At 40.3% G+C, this 16,771-nt stretch overlaps 1 protein-coding gene across 2 annotated transcripts in view; it reads right to left on the bottom strand.

The window, feature by feature from the left end:
* Nucleotides 1-16,771, bottom strand: part of ecpas (Ecm29 proteasome adaptor and scaffold) — a 151,973-nt gene that overhangs the window by 112,569 nt on the left and 22,633 nt on the right. For both annotated transcript variants that reach the window (XM_069922992.1, XM_069922994.1), the window contains exon 5: nucleotides 4,863-5,012. In XM_069922992.1, the coding sequence (XP_069779093.1) occupies nucleotides 4,863-5,012 (150 nt within the window). The remainder of the gene's footprint in view (nucleotides 1-4,862; nucleotides 5,013-16,771) is intronic.

Raw genomic sequence — 16,771 nt, 5'->3', positions numbered from 1 at the left:
GCTGACGCCCACGGCCAAACATCAAGTAAGCCGCCTTTGGCTCTTACACCAGCCCCTAATTATTATACTGAGACGTAATGCCTTTAATTACATAATTATACAATCAATTATAAAGAACAATTAACTACATAACATTTGAACGTTACACAGGTCTTCTTTCTTCATTTGTTACAAGGCCAGAGCCTTAAAAAAAGTGATTTTACCACCACTGCAATCCATGTACTAGGCAAAGTACAAAACACAAAAACAATAAAATAATGTCAGTTTGTACTTATCAAAGTTCCTCCATCTTCTGTAGAATCCTTGGTTTAAAACGTCGACTAGTAAACCTTAGCTCTTCCTCAGCAGAAGACACAGCTTTCCTTTTGAGTTTAACATGAGGTACGTTTTCAGCATGTCTTTTGGCGTTCTTCCTTTCTTCAGCATTCTGCTTCTCATAGTAAGAATATGAACTCTTCGAACCAGATTTTGAAGATTTATCTGATCCTCTCGATTTTAATGAACCTTCCCTGCAACAGATTTGCTCACCCTTTTCTTTCTTTTCCGCAGTTGGTCATAGGTAAGGTTAGATTCAAATGACATTAGTTCTTCAAACCCATCAACAGCCACATCATTTGTAGAATCCTTCTGTAAATGCAGCCTTTTCAACCACTCTGGCTTCTGTCTCCTTATTCTGCAATTCCAAATCCAATTTTGCAACTTCCAATTCAGTCTCAGTTTCTGACAGTTTATTTTGAGGCCTTTTATTAGATTCTCTCTCTCTGCATTCAATTATTTCGATAGGAAAGTAATTCTCTCGTTATCTTCTGAGAAGGTACTAACTTGACCTGGAGTGAAAAGATCATGTGATAGATTTGTACTTCTGCTTTCAGTCCTACTGTAGTTAATTCGAAGTGTTTGAATGTTTTCCTCTTGCTTGTTACATTGTTGAAATATAATATCTTTCTTTCTGCATCGTTATTAGCTGGGCCTTCAAGATACATTCTTTACTGTTTTCTATAGCCAGCCATCTTGTGTAATTAACCAATGACTTGTTCTCATTCAAAAGATCAATCTCCTCAAACCTTTTGTATCTTGATAATGCTGAATCCCTTTCCTCAATTACTGTATTTGTTTCTTCAGCAGTTAATTCTTCTGCTCTCTGGCTTTGTGAATTCTATCTACAATTTCTCGTTACTGTTTTCATGATTATCCAATATTTCCAAGTCCCCTTTCAACATTTTGTTCTCTGAAGGCAGCTGCACCAGTTTTGCAGTCACTTGTTTTAGTCCTGCCTCAGATTCAATTACACAGGAATAATCACCAGCAGTATTTGCAGCATCTTATAATACTTCATTTTCATTTACCTTTGATAAAAATAATTCATTCAATATTGGTTTAGATGACTTTGATTTATTTTCAAATTGATCTGTTTTCTTTTCTTCAGAAGTGAATTGCTTATTTACAGTATTTTGCTGTTCCCACAACTCATCAAGTTTCACAACTGAAATCCTGTTGACACTTGTCGCTAACTGTTCCTGAGCAATATCATTCTTTCTTTCTAATGGTCCATTGACTGTCCATTGAAGCATAGTTTTAATAGCATGTTCTGTATTACATCTAGTGGTTCCAAAGCCTTTGGTACATCTGAGTCAATCAGCATTTCTATCTCAGAATTAACTCCAGGTAGGTAAACCTTACACAGATAAGACCACTGATGGACATGGTTTCCTTTGTGCTCAGGCATAGTACTTTTAGTGCATAAGCTTGGGAGATCACAAAAATCTTTGCCACTTACTCCAGCAACCTCTAACCCTGAAATGATGTTAGTTTCAATTACCTTTTCTTGTCCCATGGTTTTCAATAGAATCTTTGACTTTTTTCCTTGAAGATTGTTTGTTCATTGGTCCCTCCAAAAAGATGCAGTGCTGCTTGGGTTGAAAAATGCATAAGTACATACCTTTGCATTCCCATTCTTGACCATGATTTGTAAAGACACTACTGAGAGTTTTCAGTTATCCTTACCAGCCCCAGTAAAACTACTTGTCTGAACTGAGGTTATAACACTGTTTTCTGCTGCTTCCTTTGTTTCAGTTTGCTCATTTTCTGGTTCCTTATTCCTTAGGTGAATATGCAGCATTCTAGAATGCTTCAAACTGCATATGTTACAACTAAGTCGATTATTCCAATTTTTACTGATGTGCCCTTTACACATACAGATAAAACATATTCCTTTTTCTTTTAAGAAAGCGATCTTCTCATTATGTCCCTTCTTTTTCAATTGTGAATACATTCCAAAGCACGTACACCTTCCCAGAACAAACAGATCTTCTCAGCAGGCAAATTCGTTTTATTTAGTTACTTTATCCTTTTCTTTATTACACAACTGATACAGTAGTGGCAAAGGTATTTCTTTTCAATTTTGGACTAGGCTGTGACTTGGACTTCTTTGCATCTCTGCCCACTGTTGGAGCGTCCTTGATATTTCAAAATATTGGTACAGTTGCAAGCCGCACGTGCCATTCAAGGAACTCCACAATATCCTCAATGGTAGCATCCTTTCTATATTTTGTCTGAGGTTTACAAACTCTTGTTATCCACAAATCCTTCAGTCTTTAAGGCAATTTGCTTATGATGATAACATATTAGAAGGTAAGTTAAGCTCATGCATGCTGTCGATATTTTCCAAGGCATTACAACATCCTATTAAAAAGAGGGTGTATGCTTGTAAAACTTTTGTATCCCCTGATTTTATTGATGACCAGGAAAGAACCTTCTCCATACAAGCCATTGTAATTTTATGCTCATTGCCAAAATGATCTTGTAGTAATGCCTTTGCCTTAGTGAATTCCTTTTCTGGATCCATATGCAGGCAACTCCTCACAAGTTCCTTTGGCTTCCTTCAGTGTACTGTTCCAGGTAATAAAGATGATCACTGTCACTTTTAGTCTTACTTTTGATATTATGTTCACAAGATTTAATGAATGCTTGAAATCTTTGTTAAAAACTTGAATTTCCTTCTTGGGCAAGGAATAGGAGACCTTGTTGCTGCATTAATAAAGCAGTAATTTCATTTAGTTTTGCCATCATTGACAAAATATTGTCTTTTTCACCATGGCATAAAGCTAGTACTGTAGCTGAAAATGTCACATGTCCTTGTTCACTGATTTTTATTACTCAATGGAAGTGAATAGAATTCTGGCTGGATAGATTGAAATCTGCTTGTATCTCTGTAAGAGCGGGTGATTATTGGTGTTTGAGCCCCCGGGAGGATTTGTCCATGTATATTCATGCCTTGTGACTGTAGTACAAAAGGTTCTGCCTCAGCAAATGCTCTCATTTCATGTGATGACTTCTTACCATCAGACCTCTTAGATAGGTTGCTTTGAACAATAATAGATCCTTTTAAACTTGTCAGTACCTTCACTTCATCCTTCTTAGTAATAAGTTTTGATTTCAGATCCAATTGTTCCCTTTTCCTCCTTAGCTCCAATTGCTGCTTAATTATCTGCTCCTCTAAGGCGCACTTCTTATTGTTGCCTGGAAATCTGACTCCTTTTACTGACATTTTGTGACACATCTTTAGCCATTTTAGCCACTGACTCTAGAATCAGCTGACATCATCTGCAGTGCTTTCACAAAGCTTTTACTCTCATCGACCGAAGGTGCCTCTACTTTTTCTTTAATTGCCAGCTTCAGTCTAGCAATGAGAGCACTTTTGTCACCTGTTGAATCTAGTTCCTGTCGACGCAGTTCTTTCATAAGATCTGCCTTCTTCCAGGTTTCGATACGTAGTGACTAAGCACAGACTCGTAAAGCAGAGATAACTATTTTTCCTGTATCCATATGACGCCAAATACCCACCACAGAAACACAAGCAAACTGTACTGTTATCAGTAAGCAAAACTACACCATAGCATCCATAATTTACATCACTAATTTGCAAGAAATGGCTTTACCAATGTGTTAACAAAATTCTCTTCTCACAGATTAGAAGTTTTAAACTCTTTTTGTGGCTACTACTCAGGCTGATGGATACGAATTATAAAGAGCAAAGCAACTTCGTATTTCTAAAATGGGTGCTATTATTGCTTTCAATACAATTCAATTTCCCCTTACACCAGTCCAAATGTTCCAATAAATAATTTTCTGTTGACTAAACAGAGCGACTTTGATTAGCAAAAGTCGCTTGGAGGCCAAGTGAGGTGTTGGCCTGAGACGCATTTCTTGAATGAATCGGTAATTAATTTTCTTAAATAGTCTTTATTAACAAACAATAAAAGGTCTAATGTCTGTAGTATCGTTCAATATCAATAGCAAAAAACTACTGAAGAAAGTAACATTTTAGTGAAATATCAATTATTCATAGCTTGTAATGGTTCTTATAACATCTGTGTAATGGTTGACAGAAATTATCAATGCTTAACTCACCCTCCTCAGATTGCCCAACTGACAATGCGTCAATGTGTCCAAACTCCTGAGCATGCTCATTGAAGAACGCACTGGCCGTGGCGCCAACTACTCACTGCCAGGGCTGAGCCAAGCACACATGCGTCACCACGCTCCATGGTGCACAGGTACTGGTGGACACGCTGGTCCCGGCTGAAGCCGCTGCCGCCGGGCCGAGCCAACCATGCATGCGCTGCCATGCTCCTTTCTATTCTGAAAACGGTGCCAGCCCTCGGGCATGTGGCCAACAGGAAGAGGCCTACAGACCCTGGACACAGCTGATGGCCTGCAGCCAAACAATAGGTAAGAAGGGAGCCTTTGGCTCTTACAGTTTGGATGTCAAGGGATATAGGACTTGTACAGGAAAATAACAGAACTAAAATAAGTGAACGAAATGAACTATTTCTGTTTTTATTTCTATCTCTTATACGTACCCATAAGGCATCAACAGAACATCCAACATGAAGTCTAATAACTGCTGAACAATTTCTTGTTTCTCTCCCAAGTTGAAAACAGATGTTCCTTTGTTTTTTTCAACTGGATATTTCACATGATACAATGTTGGAATCAGCAATTGCATGAGGCTAGAAAAGAAAACATTAATAAAATTTTTCAATTAATAAGCAATTATGCAATAAATAGAAATATTTCCTTTCAAGCACAGAAAATAAAGATGCACTTGAGTTTTTAATCATTTTACACATTTAAAAAAATACAAAACTTATCGATACCAAATTTTCTAATGTTATGTTGAAGAACAATTTAAAAGTTAAACTTAGAAAGCTGGAAGTTGATTGTACAATGTGACTAATGTTGACAAGATAATAGCATATTAACCTAATATTCCAAAGGATATGCTCATGAGTACATGCTGATAATTTATTAAGCCAACAGTAGGTGGCCTCATCAGCAAAATTGAGTCACACTACAGAGGTGGTATATCTTGTGAGATGGTGTAAGAGGAACAACCTGAGTCTCAGTGTGGACAAGACAATGGAGATAGTTGTGGACTTTAGGCAGACCAGGAGCGATCATCCTCCTTTGCATATTAACAACTCTGTAGTAGAGGAGAGCATTGAGTTCCTAGGAGTTCACTTAACTAGTGAATTACTGTAGATACTCAACATCACCCCACTTGTCAGAAAGGTGCAACAGTGACTGCATTTCCTGAGAAGAATGAAGCAGGCAAAGTTACTGGCCACCATTATGTCAAACTCCCACAGGAGCTCTATCTAGAGCATTCTGGCTAGCTGCATCACAGTGTGGAATGGATGCAGTAGAGAAATGGATCAGAGGTCAATCCACAGGACTATAAGAGTGGCAAAGAATATCAATGACTCTTCCCCCGCCCCCCCCCCCCCTCCAATCCTCCACGCCCATTGACGTGATCCATATCAGGATTATTGACTGAAGAGGGTGCACAAAATTATAATAACCCCTTCCCCCCCTGCGCACAGAATCTTTCAGCTTCTCCCGTTGGGTAAGAAAAACAGGAATATCAGAGCCAGCACCACCAGGCTGAGGAACAGCTTCTTTCCACAGGCAGTGAGGATGCTGAATGACCAAAGGAACTGATCACACTAACCATGTGGGATTCATATTCATGAAACAATATTTATTTGTATAGATGAATATGTGTTCCACATATATATTGTTTGTTTGTATGTGTGTGTGTTATGTCTGGTTGTACATCTGCGTGTTTTGCACTGAGGACCGGAGAATGCTGTTTCGTCGGGTTGTATTGTATTTGTACAATCACATCACAATAAACTTGACTTTACTATTTATTCGATGAAATTCAGGAGATTACACAATTCCAAATGACAAATGGATCACAAGTGAGAAAGGATGATAGACTGATGTATGAAATGCTAAAATAGGGGCACAAAATTTAGTAACCTTGGTAAAATTCATTTCAATAACTAATCCAGAATGGAAATATAAATGTGTAAAAAGAGTAACTACATCAATCTGAACTGAACGAGAAGCATCACTGCACAAATAATAAACTGCTCTCCAATAGGAAGCATTGGAAAAAGAGTAAAATAAAATGTCCTCATATAGTACCAAAACAGGGAGATGATTGTACAATACAACAACAATTATCCAAAATCAGATTCTCTGAAATCCTCATTTATCCAAAAATTTTTTGGAGCCAAACTGAATTCACAGGTTGAAAAAAAAAATCACTCGACGTGAAACTAGAACGACGATTGTCCTCATTTCAGGTGATACCCTCCCCTCTCTCTTTCTATTTGTTCTTTACCTTCCCCTATTGACTTCTCTCAAACTCTCCCTCTCAAACTGTGTGCCACTGACTCCTAGCCGCAAGTGGTCGGAGGAATCCCTTGACCCCCGCGTCATCAAGGAGAGGAGCCTCCCAGCAACAGCGGGAACCTCGGTGGGAAGGTGTCGGTGATAAGTGGCGGCCATCATTTTTTTGGTGACAATTAAACATTATTTTAATGCTTAAAAAGCTTTCCCTTGCTGTTTGTTGTTATTTAAATACTGTTACAAGTGATTTGCTCTTGCTACTGGGCTGTTTTTAAAAAATGACCAGTTCTCCGAATAAACCATTTATCCAACATAGGCAAGGTCCTGACCATTTCGGATAACTGGAGTTGTATTGTACAATACAATCCCCATATCTGGCATTAAATCAACCAGAAACTCTAACAGCAGGGAAAAAAAGAGGAAATAAATAAACTTAAAAAAATAAAATAAATAAGAATTAATTAAGTATAATAACAATTAAAATAAAAGTTTAAAATTATAAATGTTCTCCAAAGCAACACACAAACCTTTGAGAGCAAACATTCAGCCAAAAGGGCACCCTGGTCATTCCCACGTGCAGCAGCTGTTTGAATAAAGTTGTGTTTGAATAAAATGGCAGCACCCAGGATGAAGAGCCGGCTGATGCTACTTGCCACTGGAGCAACTCTTCCAAAGTGACTCTCTATCCCTGCCTGGTAAAGTCTTTATTTTTAAAGAGTATATTATTAAATATACAGCAAAAATCCGATTTATCTGAAATGGTCAGGACCGAACCTATGTCGGATAACAATTTTTTTTTCGGAGAACTGTTTTTTTTTAAAAAACAGCCCAGTGGCAACATCAAATCATTTGTATCAATGTTTAAACAACAACAAACGAAGGCTTTTTAAGCATTAAAATAATGTTTAATTCTCACCAAAAAAAATGCTGGCTGCCGCCAATCACCAAGACCTCCCAACCACAGCCAATCCCTAACATGTACGCACTACTACTACTGGTCCCTGGGGAGGCTTCCCAGGCCGGTGGAACACTCAGTGGTGAGTCATCAGGCTCCTGTCTCCCCAGTCACTAGAGCTCCTGACCCTGAATCCTCCCTTGCTAGGCCTACTCCACACGTACACCAGGGAGTATGATGTGCGTGTGTGGTAATAGGCCGAGGGGAGGGTTCAGAGTCGGTGTTGGGAGCTCCGCTGTACCAAGGGAGGGAGGGAGGGAAGGAAAGGGGAAGAGGGAAGGCCCCTCTCCTTGATGATGCCAGGACAAGGGATTCTTCCAACTGCTTGCAGCTGGAAGACAGTGGCACGCAGTTTATGAAAGAAAGTTGGAGAGAAAAGTCAATGGGGGTAAGTAAAGAAGAGAGTTACTTGAAACTAGGACAATGGTCGTTCTGGTTTCATGTCAGGTGAATTTTTTTTCGACCTGGGAGGTCATTTCGGCTCCAAACAAATTTGGATAAATGAGGATTTCTGATTTGATTCGGATATCCTCATTTATCTGAAATTTTAAAACATTTTTGGATAAATAAAGATTTTGGAGAATCTAACTTTGGATAATCAGTGTTGCATTAGTAAGGCTTTATCTTTAAACTTGGAGGAGGGGGTTTATTATGATGGCAGCAAGGTTAGCATAGTGGCTAGCACAACTTTATACAGGAGAAGCTAGAGAATGACAATGGATGATTGCTTCTCAGGCAGGAAGCCAGTGGTGTGACTCAGAGATCAGTCCTGGAACCATTGTTGCTTGTCAGCTATATCAATAATCTGGATGATAATGTGGCAAATTGGATCAGCCAGTTTGCAGATGACACAAAGATTGGAGGTATTGTGGAAGGCAAGGAAGGCTTTCAAAGCTTGCAGAGGGATCTGGACCAGCTGGAAAAATGGATGAAAAATGGGAGATGGAATTTAATGCAGACAAATGTGAGGTGTTGCACTTTGGAAGGACAAACCAAGGAAGGACATACATGGAAAATGGCAGGGCACTGAGGGGTGTGATAGAATAGAGGGATTTAGCAACACAGATACATCATTCCCTGAAAGTGGAATTGTAACAAGAGGTTTTGGCATATTGGCCTTCATAAATCAAAGTTTTGAATATAGGAGTTTGAATGTTGTGGTAAAGATGTACAAGACATTGGTGACACCAAATTTGGAGTATTATGTGCAGTTTTAATCACCTAACCTAATTATAGGAAAGATATAAATAAGATAGGAAGAGTGCAGAGAAGATGTACTGGAATATTGCCAGAACATGGGGAACTGAGTTACAGGAAAAGATTAAACATGTTAGCACTTTATTCCCAGGAACAAAGAAGAAAGAGGGAGATTTGATAGAGGTATTTAAAATTATGAGGGGTACAGACAGACTAAATGCAGTTAGTTTTTTTTCCACTGAGGGTAGGAGAGATACAAACCAGAGAACATAGGATAAGGATGAAAGTTTAGAGGAAACATTAGGGGGAACCTCTTCACACAGAGTCGTGGGACTGTGGAATGAGCTGCCAGCTGAAGTAGTAAGTGTGGGCTCAATTTTAATATTTAAGAAGAATTTGGACATGTCCATGGATAGGAGGGGTATGGAGGTCTATGGACTGGGTGCAGGTCAGTGAGATTAAGCGGAATAATAGTGTGAACACAGACTAGAAGGGCCTGTTTCTGTGCTGTAATATTTTATGGTTCCATGATATTTAATCTTGTACAACATGTTTACCAGCTGAAGTTGCATCTCTGTATCCAAACAACAATTATTTAAAAGGCATAGAAGATGGAATATGTGTTGTGTGGATTGTGGAGGGTCATGTGCCTCCATGTCCAGAACCTAGTCAGAAATCACATCACTTGCCAATCAAAGTTGGACTCTGCCCACCCATTAGTGCACACCTAACTCCTTTAATCACCAAGTGATTACCTGGACCGGACCCTCCAGCTTACTGTACTATAAAGTCTGCCAAGTGCAGTAACTCTTTCTCTTTTGCTCTTCTGCCCTAAAACCAACTCTGCTGTGGACAACACTTGAGCAGTCAATGGTAAGGTGTGCACTACATAGGGATTGGGACTGTTGTGTACTGTTGTAGTTAGCATCTGAGCCATGCCCACTTGAGACAACAAACAGCAGGAAGAGTAGTGTAGTCCTTGGTTGTGATAAGCCTATATAAACAGTTGTTAGTATTGGTAGTATGATGTGACTGGGTTGTACTGTGCTTGTGAGGATAAGCAGTTGCTGGTATCGGTAGTGTTAAGTCTGGTGTAACTGATTATACTTTGTTGTGTGAGTGAGAGTACTTGCGTGTTATCCCTGTTGCAACCCCCTTGTGTGAGTTTTAATAAAGAATATTTCAGTATTCAGGCTATGTTCAGACCCACTATCCTTTGAACCCATTGAACTTGTTTCCCTTCCAACACAACAAATGGTCCTGCGAGCAGAGTTCAAGGAGTCTCAGCTGGACACGCACGGTCATGATGTTTGAAGTAATACCACCTAGCATATGTGCTGGTCTCCTCTTGTGTAAGAGTCTAAAAGTGAGTGCGAGAATGAGAGAGAGTGTGAGTTTTATGGCATACTTCTGCGTGAACAGATCATGTGGGAAGGACCCCACATTTGTAAGGGAGCCTCAGGACACAAGAGTAGAAATCCCAGGTGAATTGATGATAGTGCAGGATTTAGTAGGTTAGTGATTTTACTGGTGGACCATTGAAGCTCTGTAGACTGGGCTGACAGTTTTGACCCATGGAGGAGAAGATTGGGCACCACTTGGCACCTTTCTTGAGAAGTTGGGATTTCCCGAGATTGAGGGGAGTTATGGGGGGATCCCTTTGGCTTATGGTGTCTCCTGAGACACCACTGGGGAATTATAGCATTGGTCAACAGTTGTCCAATGAGCAACAAATCTCTCTCTGGAAACCAACAAGAACCTTCTTGAACAGTAACCGTTTACCTTTCAAGCATGAAAACCTGGTGAAGATTCATAAATGTTAAATTCTGTGCCTGACACACCGGTGAACTTGAAGGAGTGAGAAGGGAGATTGGACTGTGAATCAAAGAACTTCTCTGAACTTATACACACATTTTATATACACGTGCGCTTAGAATTAGAAGGGGGTTAAATTAGGTTAAGTTAATAGTAATAAGTTAAAGTCTGATCCTGTTTTTATGTTTAAAGAAAATTAAAAGTAACTTTTGTTTCAGTAACCATTTTTCTTGCTGAATTTTTATTGCTGCTGGGTTTTGGGGTCCTCTGGGCCCATCACATTCCACCTTATGGGATCAGTCTGTAAGTGTGGTGTGGGCCAGGTTCCTTACCCTTCTAGAATAGGACCTAAATGGCCTGCCACAGTGGCACACCATCAGTGAAGGGACAAGGGACATTAGGGAGCGGGCACTCATCATGGGCATCTATAGTAGCACCCATGAGTGCCATTTTCCTGAGAATACGAGAGTGACAGGTGCCCTGGTGGGTTACTTAGCACTACATGCACCAACCTTAAGGAGTGGTCTTGCCCCTCATGGGACCAGCGACAAAGAAAACCGTCCGGGTAGTCATTACTCTCCTAGAGGAACCCCACTCCGGCTTGCAGGGCTGACACAAGGTGCAGCAATGCCACTTTGCCATTGACCCACAGCGACATGTACATGGATCTAATGTACACCGGTGTAGATCGTGCCTACATTCATAAGATTACCACATCCATCATGCATGTTTTCTCTGGAAAGAGGAAATCCTGCAAGGGTGGAACTTCAAATTCACCATCCTCTCTGACTCAGACCACCATCCCCTCTGCTTCTTCCACACCAGGGATGGTCTTGGACTCCCTCAGGGTAGAGCTTAGATCACTGCTGCGAAAGGAAATAGCCCATTTCCAATGACACAACAATATGCAAGAAAATAACATCCTAGAAAGGAATTGTAATCTAAAATTAGAGGGCACAAGCTTAAGGTGAGAGCAGAAGGATTTAAAAGGAACTGGTCAAGGTGGGTACAATTACAATATTTTATTTTGACAGCTTCATCAATAGAAAAGGTTTAGTGGGAATATGAGCCAAATGCAGGCAAATGGGACCAGATCAGTTAGAAAGGAACTGCAGACAGTAAACTACAATATTAGAAACAAGGAAAATATTGTCCATTGTATATTCAAGTTCATCATCTGATTGTACATATATAACCAGATGGACCATAGTGCACACACATACTACACGGCAAACAATAATCACATATATACTAAAATATTTGATAGAAAAGTGAAAAAAAGTTATATAATGGTTTTGCATTTCTGAAATCTCAAAACACTTAATATCTGATGAATTACTGAAGTTGCATGTGTACAGTAATATAGGGAAATGTAGTGTCAAACTTTGGGCCTCACAATCAGTAAATGAAAATTAATCTTTCTTTTCGCAGTGTTTATTAAGGGAGGACTTTATAATCATACACAGATCTGCATTATTCTTTGAATAAAACTATAGCATTTTTCATCTCTACCCAAGGGCTTCAAACAACTGACAATAAGAAAGAAAGCACAAATGGCAGAGTAGTATTCTCTCAATATTACAAAGAAGTGCCCCTGCTCCCTTTACAATGAAGCAGAAATATTTTTCACACCACCAAGCATTTAGATGTTTTTTCAACATACATTATAAAAGTAAGCTATCTGCATGTATGCATTGCACAGTAAAGTACAAGATATCCAATCTGTTCAGGAAATATCAAGCGCTTCCATGAAGGATTCCTGATACAGAATGTGGACAAGCCGACTAGAGGAGAGGCCATATACTAGATCTTGTACTGGACAATGAACCTGGTCGGATGGCAGACCTCTTGGTGGGGAAGTATTTCAGTAATGGTGCCCATTATGCCCTGAGCTTCAGCATAGCTACGGACAAGGATAAAAACAGACAAAATGATAAATAGTTTAACTAGATAAGGGCACATTACAATGGGATGAGGCAGGAACTACAGAGAGTAAATTGGACATTCTCAAGAAAAAGCATCAAAGTAATGTGGAGGATGATTAGGGACAACTTACGCAGGTTCTGGATAGGTTTGTCCCACTGACATGGGAAAAGAATTGTAGGAAACGGGAACCATGATTGACAAAACAGATGAGGCAGCTAGTTAAGAGGAAGGAAGCATACATTAGATCTAAGAAGCAAAAACCAGCAAGGCTCATAAGAATTATATGGTAGTCAGGAAGGAATTTAGAAAGGACTTAGGAGAGTTAAAAAGGAATGAAGACCTTGGAAAATAGGATTAAGGAAAGCCCTAGGCGTTCTATGCTTACATGAAGAACAGAAGGTTGGGTTGCTTAAAGACAAAGGAGGCAACGTGCCTGGAAGTGGACGAGGTTGGGGGCAGTCCTAAAGAAATAGTTTGGTTCAGTATTCACCAGAGAAAAGCACCTTGGTCAAGGAGAGGTCAGAATAGAATAAGCTTACGTGTTGGACCAAGTTGAGATTAAGAAAGAGGAAGTGCTAGATCTTCTTAAAAATATTAGAACTTACAAGTCCCCATGACTGGACAAGATATAGCCCAGGTTACCATGGGAAGGGAAGGAAGAGACTGCAGGGGCATTGGTGATGATCTTTGTGTCCTCCTTGCCCACAGGGGAGGAGCTGGAGGTTTGGAGAATGGCAAATGTAGTCCATTGTTTAAAAAAGGTAATAGGGAGAATCCTTGGAATTATAGACCAGTGTGTCTTATAAGAGCCTTGATCAAACTATTGGAGAGGATTCTTAAGGACCAGATTTATGAGCATTTAGAGAAGTACAGTCTTCTCAGGGATAGTCAGCACAGCTTTGTGAAGGGAAGATCATGTCTCATAAGCCTAATTGAGTTTTTTGAGGAGGTTAGAAAAGAAATTGATGAAGGTAGGGCAGTAGATGTGGTGTATATGGATTTTAGTAAGGCATTTAAATAGGCCCCCATGGAGGTTTTGTTCAAAAAGTCATAAGGCATGGGATCCATAGAACATTGGTTGTGTGGATTCAGAATTGGCTTGCCTGTTGAAAGCAGAGAACAGTAGTGGACAGAAAATATTCTGCTTAAAGGTCAGTAGAGTGCCACAGGGATCTGTTCTGGGATCTCTGCTCTTTTTAATTTTTTATAAATGACCTGAACGAAGAGGTAGAGGGATGGTCAGTATGTTTGCGGATACGAAGGTTGAAAGTATTGTAGGTACAGTTGAAGGCTGCAGTAGGTTACAGGAAGATATAGACAGGATGCACGTTTGGGAGAAGAATAGCAGATGGAGTTCAATATGGACAAGTGTGAGGTAATGCATTTTAGAAGGTTAAACCTGAAGGCAGAGTACATGGTCAATGGTAGAATACTTAACAGTGTGGATTAAAAAGAGGGACCTTGGGGTCCAAATCCATAAATCTCTCAAGGCTGTCACATTAATTGTGGGATTCAGTTCAGGAGTCGTGATGCAATGTTGCAGCTCTATAAATCTCTGGTGAGACCACACTTAGACTATTGTGATCAGTTCTGGTCACCTCATTATACAAAGGATGTGGAAGCTATAGAGAAGGTGCAGAATAGATTTACCAGGATATTGCCTGGATCGGAAAATTTGTTTTATAAGACAAAGTTAGCATTTTTACTTTGGATCCAAGAAGGATGAGAGGTGAATTAATAGATGTTTACAAGATTCTAAGAAGCATAGATAAGGTACAGCCAACATTTTTTTCCCAAGGTGGGAGTATCAAACATCAGAGGACATCTATACAAAATGAATGGAGGAAAGTTTAGGACAAACATCAGACATTTTTTTTAATAAAAAGTTGTGGGTGCCTGAAATGAATAACAGGGATGGAGGTGAAGGGTGGAGCAATAGGAGCATTTAAGAGACTCTTAGACAAGCACATGGATGAAATAAAAATAGAGGGTAATGAGGTAGGGAGGGTTTCATTTTTTTTGGTAGGTATATATAGGTCGGCACAACATTGTGGGCTGAGCAGCCTGTACTGTGCTGTAATATTCTATTAGTTGAAAAAAGGGAATTTTAGAAGATTTCATTTCATGAGGCAAAGAAAAAGAGTTCTCACATTCAATGAAATTTTATCGTGCAAGGAAAATTATTCACTTCATAGTGAATTGCTTATTAACTTATCAAAAACTGATGCATTGGATTTCCAAGCCTGTTAGGTGAACAGGAAACCTCATCAAATATAAATATTATGACAAATCAACATGTTACGTTCTTAATTATTTTCGCACCAGCTTTCTCAAAGAATCTGGCTTGAATGAAAAATATGCAAATTGAAATTGCAAATGTTTCTTGCCTTCTAGATTCACGAAAGGATTAAAAGCTATCTTAGATAATTTTTACAAATGTGGTTGTTTGGAATGCTTATGAAAATATAAAACAATACAGCACAGAAAGTTGTGCCGACCCATATATCCCCTCCTGAAAAAAAGTACTAAACACTCTCTACTCCATTATCCTCTATTTTTCTTTCATCCATGTGTCTAAGAGCTTCTTCAATGCCCACAATGTTTCAGCTTCCACCACCATCCCCAGCAAGGCATTCCTGGCACCCACAACTCTCTGTGTAAATAATTTACCCGTGTCTCCCCTAAACTTCCCTTACTTAACTTTGTATACTTGTCCTCTGGTGTTTGCTGATCTTGCCCTGGGAAGTAGGTGCTGGCTGTCCCCCACCCCCCCCACCCCCCATCTATGCCTCTCAATCTTGTAAACCTCCATCAAGGCTCCTCTCATCCTTCTACAAAGTGAAAAATCCCAGCACTGCCAGTCTTGTCTCATAAGAATTGTTTACAATCCAGGCAACATCCTGATAAATCTCCTCTGCACCCTATTCAAAGCTTTTACATCCTTCCTATAATGAGGTGACCATAATCGAACACAATATTGTGTGGTCTTACCAAATATAGTGTGGTCTTACCAAAGATTTGTAGAATTGTAACATGACCTTTCTACTCCTGAATTCAATCCCCGTATTAATGAATCCCACCATCCCATAGGCCTTCTTAACTATCCTATCAACCTGTGAGACGACCTTGAGGGGTGTATGGATTTGTACTTCAAGGTCCTTCTGTTCATCCACACTCTTAAGTAACCCACTATTAACTCTATACTCAGCCTTCTGGTTAGTCCTTCCAAAATGCATCACCTCACCCTTATCTGGATTGCACTCCATCTCCAACTTTTCCATCCATCTCTGCATCCTGTCTATATCCTCTTGTAACCTTCAACATCCTTCAGCTCCATTCACACTCCTCCAACCTTCGTGTAATTTGCAAACTTACCAACTCATCCATCTGCCTCTTCATCCAGGTCATTTATAAAAATCACAAAGAGCAGGGGTCCCAGAAAAGATCCATGCAGCACTCCACTAATCACCGACCTCCAGGCTGAATACTTTCATTTTACTACAGGTACACAATCCTTTATCCGTAACCCTTGGGGGACAGTGTGTTCTGAATTTCGGATTTTTCTGGATTTCAGAACAAAAGCCAGCTGACCCAAATTTAAGCCCACTTGAATTATGCTGCCATATCCACCCCCTACCAGTTGCGCTGCCGTCTCTCTCTCTCTCTCCTCCCTGTGCTCACCCAAGTCGCGCTGCCGTCTCTCTCTCCTCCCCCCTTGCCCACCCAAGACACGCTGCTGTCTCTCTCCCCCAACCGGAGTCGCGCTGCCGTCTCTCTCCCCCTTGGCCACCCGAGTCACACTGCCATCTCTCTTTCCCCCTCACCCACCCAAGTCGCGCTGCTGACTCTCTCCCCCCACCCGAGTCGTGCTGCCGTCTCTCTCCCCCTTGCCCACCCGAGTCACGCTGCCATCTCTCCACCTCCACCCAACCTAGTCGCACTGACATCTTTCTCCCACCCCTCCACCCGCCCAAGTCGTGCTGCCGTCTCTCTCTCCCTCCGCTGTACCAACACCAGGAAAAAAATGCCAGTTTTTGGACCTTTCTGGATTTTAGATGTCCAGATAAAGGATTGAGTATCTGTACTTTTTTCTGGTTTCTTCCAATAAGCCAATTTTTATCCACACAGTCAAGGTTCCACTGACTTTCTGGAGGAGTCTCTAATGGGGGACCTTGT

This window comes from Narcine bancroftii, chromosome 1, assembly GCF_036971445.1.
Source record: "Narcine bancroftii isolate sNarBan1 chromosome 1, sNarBan1.hap1, whole genome shotgun sequence".
NCBI lineage: Eukaryota > Metazoa > Chordata > Chondrichthyes > Torpediniformes > Narcinidae > Narcine > Narcine bancroftii.
The sequence above is the reverse complement of the archived record's forward strand: the minus strand, read 5'-3'. Positions and strand labels throughout refer to the sequence as shown.